The 17098-nt window shown below is 38.5% G+C and overlaps 1 protein-coding gene across 1 annotated transcript; it reads left to right on the plus strand.

Moving 5' to 3' along the window:
* Positions 1-15450: 15450 nt before the first annotated feature.
* Positions 15451-15777, plus strand: LOC145396024 (zinc finger BED domain-containing protein 5-like). Its single transcript, XM_080269488.1, has one exon. It carries the CDS (start codon positions 15451-15453, stop codon positions 15775-15777), a length of 327 nt encoding a protein of 108 aa, XP_080125614.1.
* Positions 15778-17098: the final 1321 nt, after the last annotated feature.

The following is a 17098-nucleotide window of genomic DNA, read 5'->3' on the forward strand; positions in this document are numbered from 1 at the left end:
AGATATATATATATATATATATATATATATATATATATATATATAATGTGGTAGGTGGGGGAGCTCACCATCCACTCACTCAGTGTAGTGCTGCTTTGGGTGTCTGCCTTTTCCTTTCTTTCTTCCTTCTTGTTCCGTCTTTCATTCCTTCATTCTTTCTTCTTCCTTCTGCTACGGGTGACTTAACGCTCCCTCTTCTGTCTCATTTTCCTTCATTCTGTCCTTTTCCTTCTGCTTATGGGTGACTCTACATTGAGTGACAAGCCAAATGGTTTCCTGTACACCAGGAAACCATTTACTACGCTGGGTGGTAACCATAAAACCCAATTATGGTGCCTGGTGGTTTAGTGGGTAATTAAAGCGTTCGAATTGGATTCAGCCTGTGTAGGTTTATATCCAAGGGGTGGTTGGGGTTTTTTGCTCTCGTAATGCCACTCAGGGATGAGTGAGACTGGTCACTCTCATCTTTAATGTCTGGACCAACTTGCCTGGTCTCGAGCCCCTACGCTCCTCATGCGGCAACGTAGGATTGGATGATGGATATATATATTTATTTATTTATTTATTTATTTATTTTATTTATTTATTTATTCATTCATTTATTTATTTATTTATTTATTTTATTTATTTATTTATTCATTCATTTATTTATTTATTTATATATTTATATATATACTGCTCTTTTTTCGAGGCCCTGGCTGCAAAAAATTAGAATTTTGGGGGTATTTACATTTTCACTTTTTTTTTTTTTTTTTTGTATATACATACCCTTTTCCTGAAATTGTGTCGGTGGCCAGTAATGAATATTGCAATTATTGCCGATGGCTTAGTACGCAATTAATGTGAGAAAAAAATCCTGTGGTTTTTACGATTCAGGTATTATTGCTTTCATCGACAGTTATTATTTTCGGAATATTTTTCTCAAAACGTAGCTGATGTTGATACTACTGCTGTTACAGTAGAAAACAAAAACAAAAACAGCAGCAACAACAACTACTGCCGCTGCCTCCTCTGCTTCCAGCGACGACCAAGACGTAGCCATTGTGGTCGATTATGCTTCCTTGTATGTACCTGTGACTGATTATAGTTTTTGGTAATTATCTCCTGAAAATCTGAGTCAATTTAAATCAATATTGGCAAAACATTATGTATGCGTATTAAACATATGTATTTAGCATAATTATAATACACATTCTGCATGGAAAGAAGTCTTGGATTTGGCGCACATCGATCAAAGGACCCAGGTCACATATAATTATCAAAGTTCAAGCGCAGCAATATCGCATGGTTAAGTGAAGAATTCGCATCAACCTTGGCATACAGCGTGTTAAGATGGGAGGACGTGACTTGATTCTGGTTCAGATCAATATAAGGTCAAGATAATGGGTCAAGATCAAATTTCGGGGGCTATGTCCCTGTGTTTTCTGAGCGCTTTTGATATACAAAGTGTTTTTGGTATTTGGCACCGCATACCATCCACTTCCTGAACTTTGTGTCCCGCTTACGTGACTGTACAAGGAGTGATGCCCAAAGGGTTTCATGTAGCCCTGGAAATCATTTCCTGCCATGTAATCAATGGGACGCCAGTTAATGTGCAGTAATTAAGGCAGATTGATGTGGCTTATAAAGAATTGCATTCGAGGGACGACTGATGTTTACAGATCGCATTAACTCACTCAGGAATGAGCGACTGGTTACTCTCTCCTTGAATATTGGAAATTAGCTGCATTGTTCAGCAACCCTAACGTTGGATAACAAACATTATATATATATATATATATATATATATATATATATATATATATATATATATATATATATATATATATATATATTTATTTATTTATTTATTTATTTATTTATTTTTTTTTTTCAGTTATCATCATCATCATCGTCATCATCATCACTCCTTTCACTGTTTTTTTTTTTTTTTTTTTTTTTTTGTGGCAACAGGTGTGATTCCTAATTGTCATAAATAGTACTGACATACTATTTTTCTCTCCCCGTAATTTCTTGACACCGCTGCATTAATCTGTACATGAGTATGTAAATCTGTGTGCCAGGAACTTATGACAGAAATGTGATGACTCAGAATACATAATTAAACGCGTTATTCCGGCAACAGCACTGCAACAAGTACCTCTTGTCTTGTGCAAGAGGACATTGATTATGTATTGACCCTCTCATGGTCGGTATAACTGTAGTGTTCAAGTCCAAGTAGAGCTGGACGATAAAATTCTGGTAAGAGGATGTCACAGGGGCGTGTCACCATTAACTAACGTGCTTGGCTGCTGCAGTGGGTGAGTGTTTCCCAAGTGATGCCATTTAAGACCCTGGTATGAGTTTCTTAAACCCTTGGCTAACATTAAAAGTACGGTAGATCTACATCCAACACTTTAGCTAAAGCAACATTATCAAGTTTACTCGTACAAATACATTCCATATTTTCATGCGTGGTCGCCTATAAATTGATATTACATAAATGTATGTATTAACACCGATGACGACATTTTTTATTATTATTATTGCTTATATTAAGTCATTTACAACTCCAGATGCTGTAGCCCTGGTTCCCCTCACCCCTCTCATCAGTAAGTGACTCGGAATAATAAAACATCTGCACGGGAATCAGACGTAATGAAAAAGAGAATTAACAATGCTAACCGTAACACGAAAAAGAGTGCTTAACTGAATGGTGAAAGAAGAACCAATAGAGCGAAACGATGACAGGCGTAGTTAAAATGACAAGTGCAGTGTAAAAAGGCTGTGCATCTGTGTGAGCATGGCTGGTGAAGTGAAAGAATAAAAGATACATTGATAATGGCATGTGCAGTGAAAGAAAGACAGTTGCACTGGTGCTGTAGAAATGGCATGCAGTGAAAATGTCAGTTACGCTGAAAGAATGGCAGTGACAGATTGGAATGTGCAGTGATAAAATTGCTGGTATAGTAAAAAACTGTGGATAAGCAACGGGAGCACTGAAAGAACTGAAGGTGTAATGAATGAACGGTTATTGCGGTGAAAGAATGACGAGCGCAATGACAGAATGACTGGTGCATGGAAAAATGTCTGGTGTAGTGAAAGAATGCCTGGTGTAGTGAAAGAATGGCCGGTGTAGTGAAAGAATGGCTGGCGTAGTGAAAGAATGGCTGGTGTAGTGAAAGAATGGCTGGTGTAGTGAAAGAATGGCTGGTGTAGTGAAAGAATGTTTGGTGTAGTGAAAGAATGGCTGGTGTAGTGAAAGAATGGCTGGTGTAGTGAAAGAATGGCTGGTGTAGTGAAAGAATGGCTGGTGTAGTGAAAGAATGGCTGGTGTAGTGAAAGAATAACATGTGCAGCGATGGAGTGGCTGGAGCAGTTTAAGAAATGGGTATGTGTATTTGTGTGAGGATGGCAGGTGAAGTGAATAATAGCTATGATTTGCATGAGAATAGCAAATGCAATAAGTGATTGCTAAGTGCAACAAAAAATGGCAGTCATAGTGAAAGAATGATGGGTGCAGTGAAAGAGAAACATGTGCGGTGAGAAAATAAAGTTTTGTGAGAATGGTTGTCCGTATGAGAATGGAAAGTGCGGTGAAAAGGGGACTGTATTTGTATGGGTCCCAGAAGTGGAAGAAGAATAGATGCTGTGAAAGAAAGGATGTGCGTTCGCTTGAGAATGGATGCTACAGTGAAATAATGACAGGTGCAGTGAAAAGCGACTATGTATTTGTGCATGTGAGATGCAGTGAAAGAATGAGTTAGAAATGGCTACAGTGGGAAGTACTGTGAAATAATACTAAATGCAGGGAAATATGGCTGGTGCAATGAAACCTGCCAGGTGCAGTGAAAGAATGGACCAGGATTTGTGTAAGAATATGAGGCACAACAAAAAAATGGCAAGAACAGGAAAAGAATTTGTATATGTGGTGAGAATGGTTGTTTATTTTCATGGGAATGTCAGGTTCAGTGATAAAATGTCAGGTGCAGTGAAATAATGTCAGGAGCAGTAAAGTAATGGCCGAGCATTTGTGTGGTGGATTCAGCTGTGTCTGGGGTAAACCAGCAATGCTTACGTTGGTGATTGTTTGGATCCTGCCTGCCCTCCTGCATCACTTGCCTCAGTATCACTTTCTATTTATATTCCGCCTCTCTTTCTTACCACATTTCTTTCTCCAATTTTGCCCCTGATCCCTACACCAGTTGTCTCGCTTTACTTTCACCCCTTTCTCGTTGGTACACCACCCATGTTATGCACTTCCCTTTCCCTATATTTTTGCTTCTGTTCTCTCCCCCACTCTCCTCGTTTTCTCTCTTTTCCTCTTCCCCTTTTTTCGCTGCTACCAGACCTTTCTTCTCCATTCCTTTTCTCACTAAGGCTTTTATCTTCCCCCATTGCTTAATCCTGTTTTTTTTTTTTTTTACTCCAATTCGCTTATTCTCTAATTTTTTCAACACTTTTTTTGTTTTTACTTTTCTATCCAACACATCCAGGGGCAGATTTACAGTGAGGCAGATGAGGCTGAAGCCTCAGACCCAGAGTTTATAAGCGGACCTAAGAGATAAAGATGAATAAAATCTATTTATTTTTTATGTTTTATAGTTCAGTTATTTTTGTTTAGCCCGAATGCACGAAAAATATGAGACAGAAAAAAAGCATTCTTGGGACGAATGCTAATCGCCGGCCAGAATATGTTGTTGGATAAGGTACAAGCTACCTTCAGACCAAAATTGAAGAAAATATCTCTCTCCGTGCTGAAGTATTAGACAAAATTTATCTGTCTGTCTATCTATAGCCAGATGCCTGAATCCCAAATGGGGTGGCCACAAACAAATCACCATGTCGCCCTATCCCCCTCCATTTCGCTGACCTTCCCCAAGTTCATATCCCCCTTTCTCATATACCTCTCCACTCCATCCCTTCATCTGATCCTTGGTCTCCTCCTCCCTTTCCCCCCTCCACCTCATCCACATATACTCTCCACGTTAGTCTCTCGCTCTCCATCCACTCCACATTGGCCAAAATGCAGTTTGAAATACGGCGGCTGGCATTAGGTCGTTTTTTATGAAATCCTTAACAAAAGTTAACCACTTCTGCCAATCCACATACTTACAGTTTCCTGAAGGCTTGGTGAAAATTCGTCCACAACTTTTCGATATATTTTGGACACACACACACACACACACACACACACACACACACACACACACACACACACACACACACACACACAGATAAGAACTGTATTTCGTACAATCATATTATGGCTTTATTATTCATTTTGAGTTCATCCTGTTGTGGTGGAAATTTTATGCATGCTTTATGGCATATATCATACTTCATGCCTGGACTAATTACTGACAACATGGAAGTTATAAAACTTCACACAGTCATTTTGATTTGTGACCCCTTGTAAATAAAGAGCATAAACAATACGAATTAAGATTTTCAGAAGTTTCTTCAGTTACCCAAATGTAAATTCACAAAAAAAGCCAGAAGGAATACGAATAAAATTAGAGCATCAATTAGCAAAAAAAAAATCACAAATACACATCGGACTTTCCTAACGAGCATCCAGCTCACTGAATCCAGAACATGGGTAAAATCTCAACGTTTTGTGTGGGAATCTTTCTGGGCCTTCATTACTGGGCGTAAAAATACACTTTCAATTTCGACGGTGGGGGGGAAGGGTATGGTCGAGACAAAAATGTGTACAAAAATGCGACAGGAACTTAAACTGGAGGCATAATTAGTCCCCGGAGAAAAATGCTGACAGGGATTTTCTTGAGCAAAGCTGGTTTTTGTACTCGTAGGAGGCCAAGGCACGGCTAAAGTTATTTCTGCATGACCAGCTAGGCTATGTGGCGACGAAGTTAGCATTGGTGGGAAGGATGATGTGTGCTGGAATGTCTAAGGGTTGGAAAATGCACATCATCATCATCATGATCATCATCATAGGTCGTGCCTATATACTGCCGGGGTTGATCGGACCCAGAATTAGTAATAAAAAAGTATGCAGGAGAAGAATTATCAGCAAGGTGCCCTGATAAATGAACTATACAACCATTCAATCACCATTTAATCCTTTATTTTATTTTTTTTTTTTTTTAATGAAGCTCCAACAACTGACATCAGGCTTCATACGGCACTGGGTCAATAAATGAAATGGGTTTCAGAGGTAGCGAAGAGTTCTTCTTTAAGTATAGAAGAACTATAAACACTACAATAAGCTTTCCTTTAAAGAATTCTCGGTTGCACCTCACAGCAAAACCTAAATCGACCTGAACTGACACGAAAGTCTAATTGTGTCGGAGGTGGTGAAGTGGCGTGATCTAAACACTGTAGTAATATATTGCAAAGTTAATCACATAGGAAACAAGAGACCATCGCGACCATTGTTTTTTTTGTCGGATGATCGTAATGCCAAGCGAATGTTATGTCAGACAGCAACAAAGGTTGTGACGGTAGCTGATGGTTATATTGTCATGATGCCGGCACTGGGTCGACGAATGTGCTTGTTCATTTTGTTCATGCTGTTTAGCTTCTTGTTATTCAGCAAAGTCAGAGATCCTTCGTATTGAAGGGGACATTAGTTGTATCTGAAATGGCACAGTCTACTCAGCGCATTAAATCAGATATATGTGATTGCCTCAGCTATTACCTAAGCTCTTTAATTATGATATTGCCCTGGTAATTTCGCTTGCATACTGACTGTGATTATACCACTTCCATTTCTGCCCCCCACCGTGTAAGCATGGTACACAACGCATCTTAAATTTCCCCCGTCTCCTTCCTGGCTGAATAAAGTCGCCTGGTAGCAGCAAGCATAAGTTATGACAGACAACATCGTATTCAAGTTTCTTTCAGATTGCTGAGTCTACTAAGTTGCCTTAGTGAATACTAGAGCACCCTCGTTACGATATTACTCATATTAATTCTCCAGGATAATTATCTAGATACATCACGCGTTGAATTTCGCGATGATGTGCTGCAGTCCGATATTTCGCCCTCTGTCCCCTCCTTCCTGCCTCAACAGACTGGCATGGTGGTTGCAAGAATTAAATATAAAACGTTCAAAGATTTGCCAGAATATTAGGTCTAGCTATTTGTCTCTGTAGGATTTAGTATAGGTTAGCGATTTGTCTGTTAGGTGATTAGTTTTAGGGTCTTTAGATTAGTTTTTCTTTATAATATAAGGTATAAAAAATATAAAACCAAGAAAAAATTAAAAAAATAAAAATACAAAAAAAAAAATAAATAAATAAGATTAAAATTATTATATATATATATATGTACGTTTGCATGAAAGTGTGTCTGTATGTATGCATGGAAGTGTGTGTGTGTGTGTGTGTGTGTGTGTGTGTGTATGTATGTATATATACTGTATATGTTTGTATATATATATGTATATATGTTTAAATATATATATATATATATATATATATATATATATATATATATATATATATATATATATATATATATGGCCTTAATAACCAGGGGTTTCGGCCCCAATGGTTGATAGGCCGGAAAAAAAAAAAAAAAAAAAAAAAAGAATATCTAGTGGACATGACGCATTAACCCCTTCACTCATATGACGTCTTTTTCTAGTCATTATTCCTAACACCAAACGATCATATTTATCTTTTGATTAGCTAGTCGATCTAGATGGGTTTTATGTAGCCTTCATTAACTCTCTTGTACGAGGGGCTTTTCCAAACTATTATAACCGTCTAGTTGAACCAAGAATGTAAAATATATGACGTCATCATATTAAACTGTTGTTTTAAGATTGCCTTGTCAGTTCAGAGCATTAGTACTGATAATTTAACTGACTCAGCGATTACGAAGACCCCCTCTACATGATGCCGCTTAAACCGTGCAAACTGGTCTGGTGCTAGCAAGAGTTTTATACGAAAATCCTGGTGTTTATGGTTGTTTTTAAACTCAGTGTCAACTCATAACGTCTTTTAGTGTTTATCATGTCTTGATCGGAATAAGCCTAGCATTTACTCCTGCTGAACGATTTTCATTAACTAAGTGAGACATACAAGCCAATGAGAGTAAATTATCGACGCCAAAGTAGATATATTCGTTATGGTAATGCCTATATAATATCAACTATATGTTAATAACAACTTTGATCCATATTCGTACCCCATTGTGCAATGCTGGTAAGTTACAACCTGTACTTACACTATGGCTTCCACTGCCTCCGTCCCGTCTCGTTTGGTGGTGGCAAAAGTGAAAAGTGAAAGCAAATGTTGTATTAAATGGGGCTAATAGTTATTGTCCTTTTGCAAAATCTAATCTTTCCTTGATTTCTGGTATTGTTTCTTTTTGCTGCGATTAATTCTGATACTTTTATTTTCCCTAACGATTACCAACTCGCCTTCATTAAGATTTTTTTGCGATGACACAGCATGATACAACTAAAGACACTCTAATATTTTCATCCTCTTTTCTTGCTTCCAGAATATACTTCACTGGATGTAGTAAAATTAAATGTGAAAGATGCGTTGGTATTCAAGTGGTTTCAAATTCTGCGTTCGGATTCAACGGACTACTCCGCTCAGCACAGTAATTTAATAGTTATGATCACTTTGTCATATATAATCTGCGCATACTTCAGGAATTTTTAAATTTCACAGCCAAGACGAAGGCGTTTTCATTATGATATTAGCGATAATTTCACCTGGATATTTACCTTGATCTCTCACGTCCATTTCCGCAATGTTGTGGTACTGGAAGGGAACACTTAAAATTTTCCTGCCTGTCTCCTAGCGTCCTCCTCCGTCTCCCTGTGTCTCCTCCTGCACCTGAGCTATGGCCGATTGTCCATTGCTGAGCCATTAGGGAAGAGTCTTCACACAGCAGTTATTTAAATTTCTGGCAAACCCACACCATTTTGATGCCACGCATGCCATAATCAACAGCGTTTAATTGTCTATGAGTGTGTACGAGTTTGTTTACCCTGCTGTTTAGACTGTTGGATACTAGGTTTATCGTGCTAGGACTAAAAACATCAATGTAGGTGGAAAAATCTGGGATGATTTTGAGCACAAAATGACGCGGATGACCAGGCTCTATGCTTTACAAGATTCGGGACGTGTCCTTGCCCTCCCAGCTGAAGAAACAGGTGTTGTAGATAAGAAGTATAATGGAGGCGAGGACGAGGGGTGGAGCGAGAATGAAGGAGTTATTGCTGGAGAAGAAACACAGAGCAGCAGGATGACTGATGGTCCGGCAGAGATAAACAATACTGACACTGTACTTACATTTACAGAAAGTTATGATTTATATGTTTTTGTGAGATGCATGAAAAGGAAATGTATGCTTTTATGTGAGATACTGCACTTTTGACACCGAACTGACATCATCAGTGAGTGAAGAATTTTATTAACTTATGGGTGAACTTAACATCATGTTGCATATTAATGGCGCGCTCTGATTTCGAAGCAATGAGGTATTCACTTTTGCGAGAATTAATGCATTCTCAGATACGTAAGGTGTGAAGAATAATTGGCTACACATTTCCTAGAGCTACCGTCCTGAATATCAATAGATCATTTGAATTTTCAGAGGGTAAAGAGTTACAGCTGGATAGGAAGCATAGAATGGGGCTCGATGGCAGATGATCCGTCAAAATTACACAGTACTGACACTGCAGTCAAGTTTACAAAGTGTGTCACTAATATATATATATATATTTTTGAAATATTACAGCATAACAAATACGTTTCAGTACCATATATCATACTTGTGACACATTCAGAGGTCAAAGAGTAAAGAATTATACAGATTTTTGAGAGATTTCTACAATATTCTGACCACTGATAAGACTCGAAAACTTTTAGATTAAGGAATTATATGAGTGCACTGCCAAGTAATCACATTCTCAGAGTGACGAATTACATGTACCGGTATGCATCGTTGATACAAAATATATTTTCCTATCTATATTCAGATATTTTCAGTGAGGAATTAAATGAACATGATGCTAAGCAAAGCGATCAAATTCCCAGTGTAACGTAATATACACATGCATTGTTTATACAAGACATATTGTTACTTTTGTAATGTGACTTATATTCGAATTCAAAATCTAACATGAAACTGTATTAACTTTCTGCATAATGATAAGAGTCCTTTTCTATTTCATATTTGTCATTTTCAAGTGGATTTATTCAGCTCAGGAGAGTCCCTGGTGGTGAAGGGATCAGTAGGGGACATATCTATTCCTTCCAGTTCACATCATATATTATAACGTAAATACAGTTGTCTCATGGTGGCACAGTTACAAATCAAAAGTACGTCATTGAAGTGGAGGGGTTAATAAAGGCTGTTTCTAACCACATCCGTTTGAGAAGCTTATCCTAATCTAAGAAGTCTATAGATGGTAAGAATAAAATTATAAAATCTGTAAACCAATGAAGGGGTTAATGAAGGCTGTAACTAATACCATTCGTTAAAAAAAAACAAAAAAAAAAACAAAGATGAATGGAATCAACTTCATTTGGTGGTAATGAGATTATATTCGTTATTATGCTGAAAGGGTTAAGCTGCCCACTGCGTGCTCCTCCCAACATACTTTGCTCAGACACCTATAAAATACCATTATTTATCTCCTCCAACGGAGCCGAAGGAGGTCAAGTACTCACCCATGTGTGTCTCTGTTTGTTTGTCCACAAGCTATCTCAAAAAGTAATGGACAGATTTCAATGAAATTTTGTGGATAAATGGGTCATTGTCCAAGGGAGGCTTGCATTAAAATTGGCGGTGATCTGAGTTGTCTGGTAATGGCTCTGGCGGAGGTATGTGCTCACTGAGTGCTGTTTTCTTGTTTCTTCTTGATTTACATTAGACTATCACAGCTAACGAGAGACTGATGTCATTTACCCATGCTGTACAGTGACGTCTTTGACCAATCTATTATTATCATCCCTGAACGATTGTCTTCAACTTACGAGGGGCTTTTGGTAGTCCTGCGGTTGCTGAAGGCTGTTACCTTACCCCTTTAGCTTGACAGATCTCTCTTAAGATAAATAAAATCATCTGGCGGTTGCAAGAATGAAATATAAATAAATACGACAGTGTGGGGATTTTATGCTTTGTGTGTTTCCCATCCAACCATCTTAAACTTTAATATCGATAGTTCCAACATTTTTGGCTTAGTTTACACTTGAGTATCAACGCTAAGGAGAGAGACTGATGTTAATCATGGTAGTGATTCATGGCATTGTTGAGCTATGGCACTGAGTTATAAAAATATTCTGGTATATTAAATCTTATCAATCCTTGATATAGTGTCACTTTATTCTTGATTATGCCTAAAGATTTTATTCGTATCACGATTAAATTTTCGAACTGTAGGAGTTTTATATACGGTATATATATATATATATATATATATATATATATATATATATATATATATATATATATATATATATATATTGTGGTAGGTGGGGGTGCTCACCATCCACTCACTCGATGTAGTGCTGCTCTCGGGTGTCGGCCCTTTCCTCTCCATCCTTCTTTCCTTCCATTCTCTTCTGTCTTTCTTTCCTTCATTCTTTCCTTGTCCTTCTGCCTACGGGTGACTTTACACTCCCTCTTCTGTCTTTCTTTCCTTCATTCTTTCCACTTCCTTCAGCCTGTGGGTGACTCTACACTGAGTAACAAGCCAAATGGTTTTCTGTGCACCAGGAAACCATTTACTACGCTGGGTGGTAACCATATAACCAAATTTTGGCGCCTGGTGGTTTAGTGGGTAATTATTGCGCTCCAATTGGATTGAGCCGGAGAAGGTTTATATCCAAGAGATGGTTGAGGTTGATTGCTCATGTAATGCCACTCAGGGATGAGTGAGGCTGGTCAGTCTCATTTTAAATGTCGGGACCAACTACCTAGCCCCGGGCTTCTACGCTCTTCATGGGGCAATGTAGGACTGGATGATATATATATATATATATATATATATATATATATATATATATATATATATATATATATATATATATATATATATATATATATATATATTCTTTCATACTCAGAGGTTTTTCTAGCAGCAAAACTAAATGATATTAATAGGTCATTGCAGTGAAGAGGTTAGTGGTTGTGAGTCATGTCATTTCTGAATTGTCACTGGGAAGCAGATCAGATTAACGTACTCAAATTGGCCAAATCCTCTGATCATCATCATCATCATCATCATCATCATCATCCACCCAAGACGGGGTAAGTTTATGGCAGTTTGCGTAACACATAGCACTGAATAAGAAGTTCAAATTATACATTCCGACTTAACTAAGGTCAGTGTATCAGACATGCAGCCTACCGATCATCCCTTGGAACGCGATCCGCAGCAGTTATTTTAATCCCAGAGGGAGTGGCCACCACAAATCACTTCCAAGTCGCCCTGTCCTCTGCCATTAGTCAACCTAACCTTCATTCCACATCTACTTCATTGACGTACTTATCCATCCTGCACGCCACCTCATCACCCTTCGCTATCCACCTTATGCACACTCTCCTGATCAATCTCTCTCTCTCTCCATTCGTTCCACAAAACCAACCCATCTCAAAGTACACCTAACACTTTCCTTAAATCCTCATCCACACCACAGAAGGATATGAGTTATGAATTAGTGGGTTTTAGTGTGACAAGGCACTATAGGTGTTCACTAAATATTTGTAGTAAGACAGACAGTGAAAACAGCATGTGAGAGGAGCTGTAAGGTGATTATGGTATTCAGTGATATGGGTAAAGCATTTACAGTACAGTGGGTTTTGAAAAATAATTAACTGTGCAAAGATACTTTATCTGCATGGATATATGAAGCTTGAGTGAATGGACCAATACAAATGTTGACGATATAATGCAATAGATGCTCCCGTGTTCTTTGGTACATATTGGGACAGGGCTTGAGAGAGGTATAAAATGGAGTGCGATGGAGAGCGAGGGTGGTGAGAAACAAAATATACCAATATGGTGTGTGCGGTTGTTACTGTGTTGCTTGCAGACAGCGAAAGGAACCATTGAAGACTTGTTCATAGTTATATGAACGATTGCGGGTGGTGATATCTGAATATGCAGTTGACACTGTTTTAAACTTCACTTCAACTAATTTTGATTACTCACTGTATAAACTAAATTATCTAAATGTTACCAAATATATCTGTGTAGTCTATCGCTCCCCCAACGCTTCTTCAGAACCGAGTGGATTTGACTCCATATCCATACAGCTGAGTAACCTTAACCTCGTCCTTAGCACCGTAATTACCATTTTGGGTGATTTTAACGTACATAATGTTGAATGGTTATTGCATTATGCCAGGACTGACGATGCTGATCTAGACTGCAAGCTGTTTGCAGAATCGTTTAATCTCACGCAGCAGGTAAAGCAACCAACCAGAACACAAGATATTCCTGACCATAATTCCCATCTCTTGGATCTATTCATGACAAATAATCCAGATCAGTATAGGATAGAGGTATTGTCACCACTTGGATCCTCTGACCACAATCTCATCAAAGCCTCATTAGTTAGCCCACCCAAACCTCCCCGTTCTGAACCTGTCAGGGTGACCCGATGGCACTTTCACAGGGCAAACTGGGATGGATTTATAAATTATCTAGCTGACATTCCATGGCAGTTTTCTTCTCTAGTGATGTCAGTTCTATCCAAGTCCCACATTAATGACTTAATACTAGCTGGTATGGATTTATTCATACCAAGTCAACAGTTCACTAAAAGATCGAACTCTCCAAAATGGTTTGATAACAGCTGTGCCTGAGCAACGGCCCAAAAGTCATTAGCATATAACTCTTACTTAAAATGAAAAACATCTAAATCACTGTCAATTTAAAATCGCTAGAAACCATGCAAACGCTGTAATAAATCTCGCCAAATCAAACTTTCTTCAAAATCAAGCATCAAAACTACTTAACAACCCTAATGACAATAGAATACTCTGGTCAACTCTCAATTCTTTCATTAACAACTTTAACAAGTCATCATCCATTCCCCCACTAAAATCTTCAGATGGCAACATTACAAATGACCCGCATGGGAAAGCAGATATCTTTGCCAGTAGATTTGCCAGAAATTCTACCATAGAGGAAGTCAGCCAGAACGTCCCAGTACTAAAACTTGACTCTTCCGAAATTGTTCCACTTTAAATACAGACAAGATACGTAAAATCCATCCTAGACAATTTACCAATCAACAAAGCTCCAGGCCCAGATGGAATACCGCCAATTGTTTTGAAAAAAGCGTTCCCCAGAACTTGCCTCTGTTCTAGCAAAATTATTCAGACTATGCATACGTATTTCTTCATTCCCTAATTCATTGAAAGAAGCCAATATCCACCCAATTCCTAAGTAAGGAAGCTCCTCTGACCCCTCTGATTACGGACCAATAACTGTCACATCTTCTCGTGGTGAAGTATTTGAAATTTTAATTGATAAGCACATAGTTAAGCATCTTGAATCCAACAATTTAAATAGTGACAGAGAATATGGTTTTCGCCACGAAAGATCCACCAGTGACATACTCAGTCTCCTGATTCATACCATCCATCAATCAATCCACCAACATGGAGAAACTCATGCAGTAGTCCTTGATATTTCTAAAGCTTTCAACAGAGTATGACATCGTTTCCTGCTGTCTAAACTCCCTTGCTATGGACTAACGTCTTTTGTTCCTCTGATTTCCTCATATCTCAGCGACAGAAAAATAAGAGTAAAAATAAATGATATATATTTTACTTTCCACTCAGTTAACGTCGGCATGCCACAGGGATCAGTTCTGGTGCTGATCTCTTATCTGTCACCCACAATCACATCCATTCATCTGCAGATGACTCAACACGTCACAGTTCATTCACACACAAACATCCATTAACAAAGTATAATATCTCTTAACTCTCAACTCAGCACAGCCATCTCCATAAAAAAGACTAATCTACGATCAACGAACGGGAACAAAACAACCTTGTCTCATCCAATGCTAGTAAAAGCAAATATTTACAATTTACTGATAGACAGATATTGCCAGATTCGTATATTACCTTTAGTGTTACTAATATCCCCATCTCCTATAGCAGAGGTTCCCAAACTGGGGTCCGCGAGAGGGCCCCAGGGGGTCCGCGACACGATGAAAGAAATTAATATTTTTTTTAGCTCTCCAAAAAATTAATAAACAAATAAAAAAAACTATCACCGACCCTCTCTCTCTCTCTCTCTCTCTCATCGCTGATATCGGCGGTATTGATACCTTGGTATCCATGTGCCCACCATTAAACATTGTACTTAAAATCTTCTTGGCTCTGCCGCTATAAAGCCTAGAGGTATTGCCACTCTTTCTCCTATTTTCTTTCTCTCACATGATATGTCATGAGGGGAGAATACCAACAAGCAGGTTGATGTGGTACCCTTATCGAACAATATTGAGTAGAAGAATGGATGATATGGCCGAGGAACACAGTGTACAACTTTTGGAGCAAGTGAGAAACAGTGAGTACTTTGCACTGCAACTGGACGAGAGCACAGATGTCGGAAACGAAGCACAGCTGCTTGAGAATATCAGGTTTATCAGTGAGGGGAAACATAATGAGGAGATACTATTCTGCAAAGCCATAAAGGGTAGGACTACCGGGGAGGATGTTTTTTGGAATTTGGATGAATACATGGAGTATAATTTCAATGACTGGTCTCGTTGTGTGGGTGTGTATACTGACGGCGCCACTGCTATGACAGGTTCGGTAATGGGGTCGTTGTCTTCATAAAAGCAAAAGCCCCTAGTGTCGTCAACACACACTGCATGCTCCACCGTCAAGCACTTGTTGCAAAACGCATTGATGATGAATTGCATCAGGTTCTGCGGGTTGTTGTGAAAATAATAAACTATGTAAATGCACACCCTCTGAAACAGACTTTTTGAAGCTCTTTGCCATGAAATGGGTGCTGATTTTCATGGCTTGAAGTGCACTGTTTATTGAGTGGGGCAGTTTTGATTCGCGTATTTGCACTGCGGAGAGAGCTGGCCGATTTTCTTTCATTACAGAAGTCAGACTTTAGTAGCTATTTCAAGGATGAGTCATGGATGATGAAGTTAGCATATCTAGCAGACATATTCGAACATCTACATGTACTAAACAATAGCATGGAAGGCCTTGGATTCTGCATTTTGAATATGCAGGACAAAGTACGTGCATTCAGGTATAAGGTTTCCTTGTGGGAAAGCAAATGCCAGGAAGAAGTCACTGAAATGTTCCCACTTTATCACCAGGAATGTCTGACTTCTAGTGCAGACAGCATCACTCCCCTTATTATTTACCATTTAGCACATCTGCAAGGCTACTTCAGGGACTATTTCCCTAAGCTTGAAAACTCCCTCCTGATCTGGATTAGAGATCCTTTTGCAGCCGGGGTAGGTGCACATCTTGATCTGAAGTCGCAAGAGGAACTAATTGAAATATCAAATGATGAGGGTATGAAAATAAAGTTTTCTGCCCTTCCACTGTCAGAGTTCTGGATCTACTTAAGAAATGAATATCCTGCCCTGACTGAGAAGGCTTTGAAATGTCTTTTGCCATTTGCCACAACCTACTTGTGAGTGACAGGATTTTCTACGCTGAAAGTATTGAAAACCATGCACAGAGCACGCCTACAGGTAGACAATGACATGCATCTGACATTCACTAGTACCAAGCCCCGTATTGATAAATTGTGAAAGAGCCACCAAGCCCATCCATCCCACTAAACAGGATATGCCTGATAGCCTGATTTGTGTTTAGTTATGAGCTTTTTTATACGGAGATAAACTTGTTTATTTTGGTTTCTAGTGATGACATAACATTGTATTAGTCTATTGTGGTAGTGTTTGTAAAAAAATTTAGACTGTTTGGATTTAAAACATTGGAAAAATATTGGAAAGAAAAATGGGTTTATTTATTAATACTTACTTCACTTAAGAATAAGTAAATATTACATGTACAATGTATAGGGCACGCTAATGATAACCTTTGTTTAGTTGCGGGTCCTCGGCTGGGGCTCGTGTGTATGGGGGTCCTTGGTATGATAAAGTTTGGGAACCTCTGTCCTAAA

This window comes from Coenobita brevimanus, chromosome 34 (genome assembly GCF_032717465.1).
Source record: "Coenobita brevimanus isolate Jiangsu-jjx chromosome 34, ASM3271746v2, whole genome shotgun sequence".
Taxonomy (NCBI): Eukaryota; Metazoa; Arthropoda; class Malacostraca; order Decapoda; family Coenobitidae; genus Coenobita; species Coenobita brevimanus.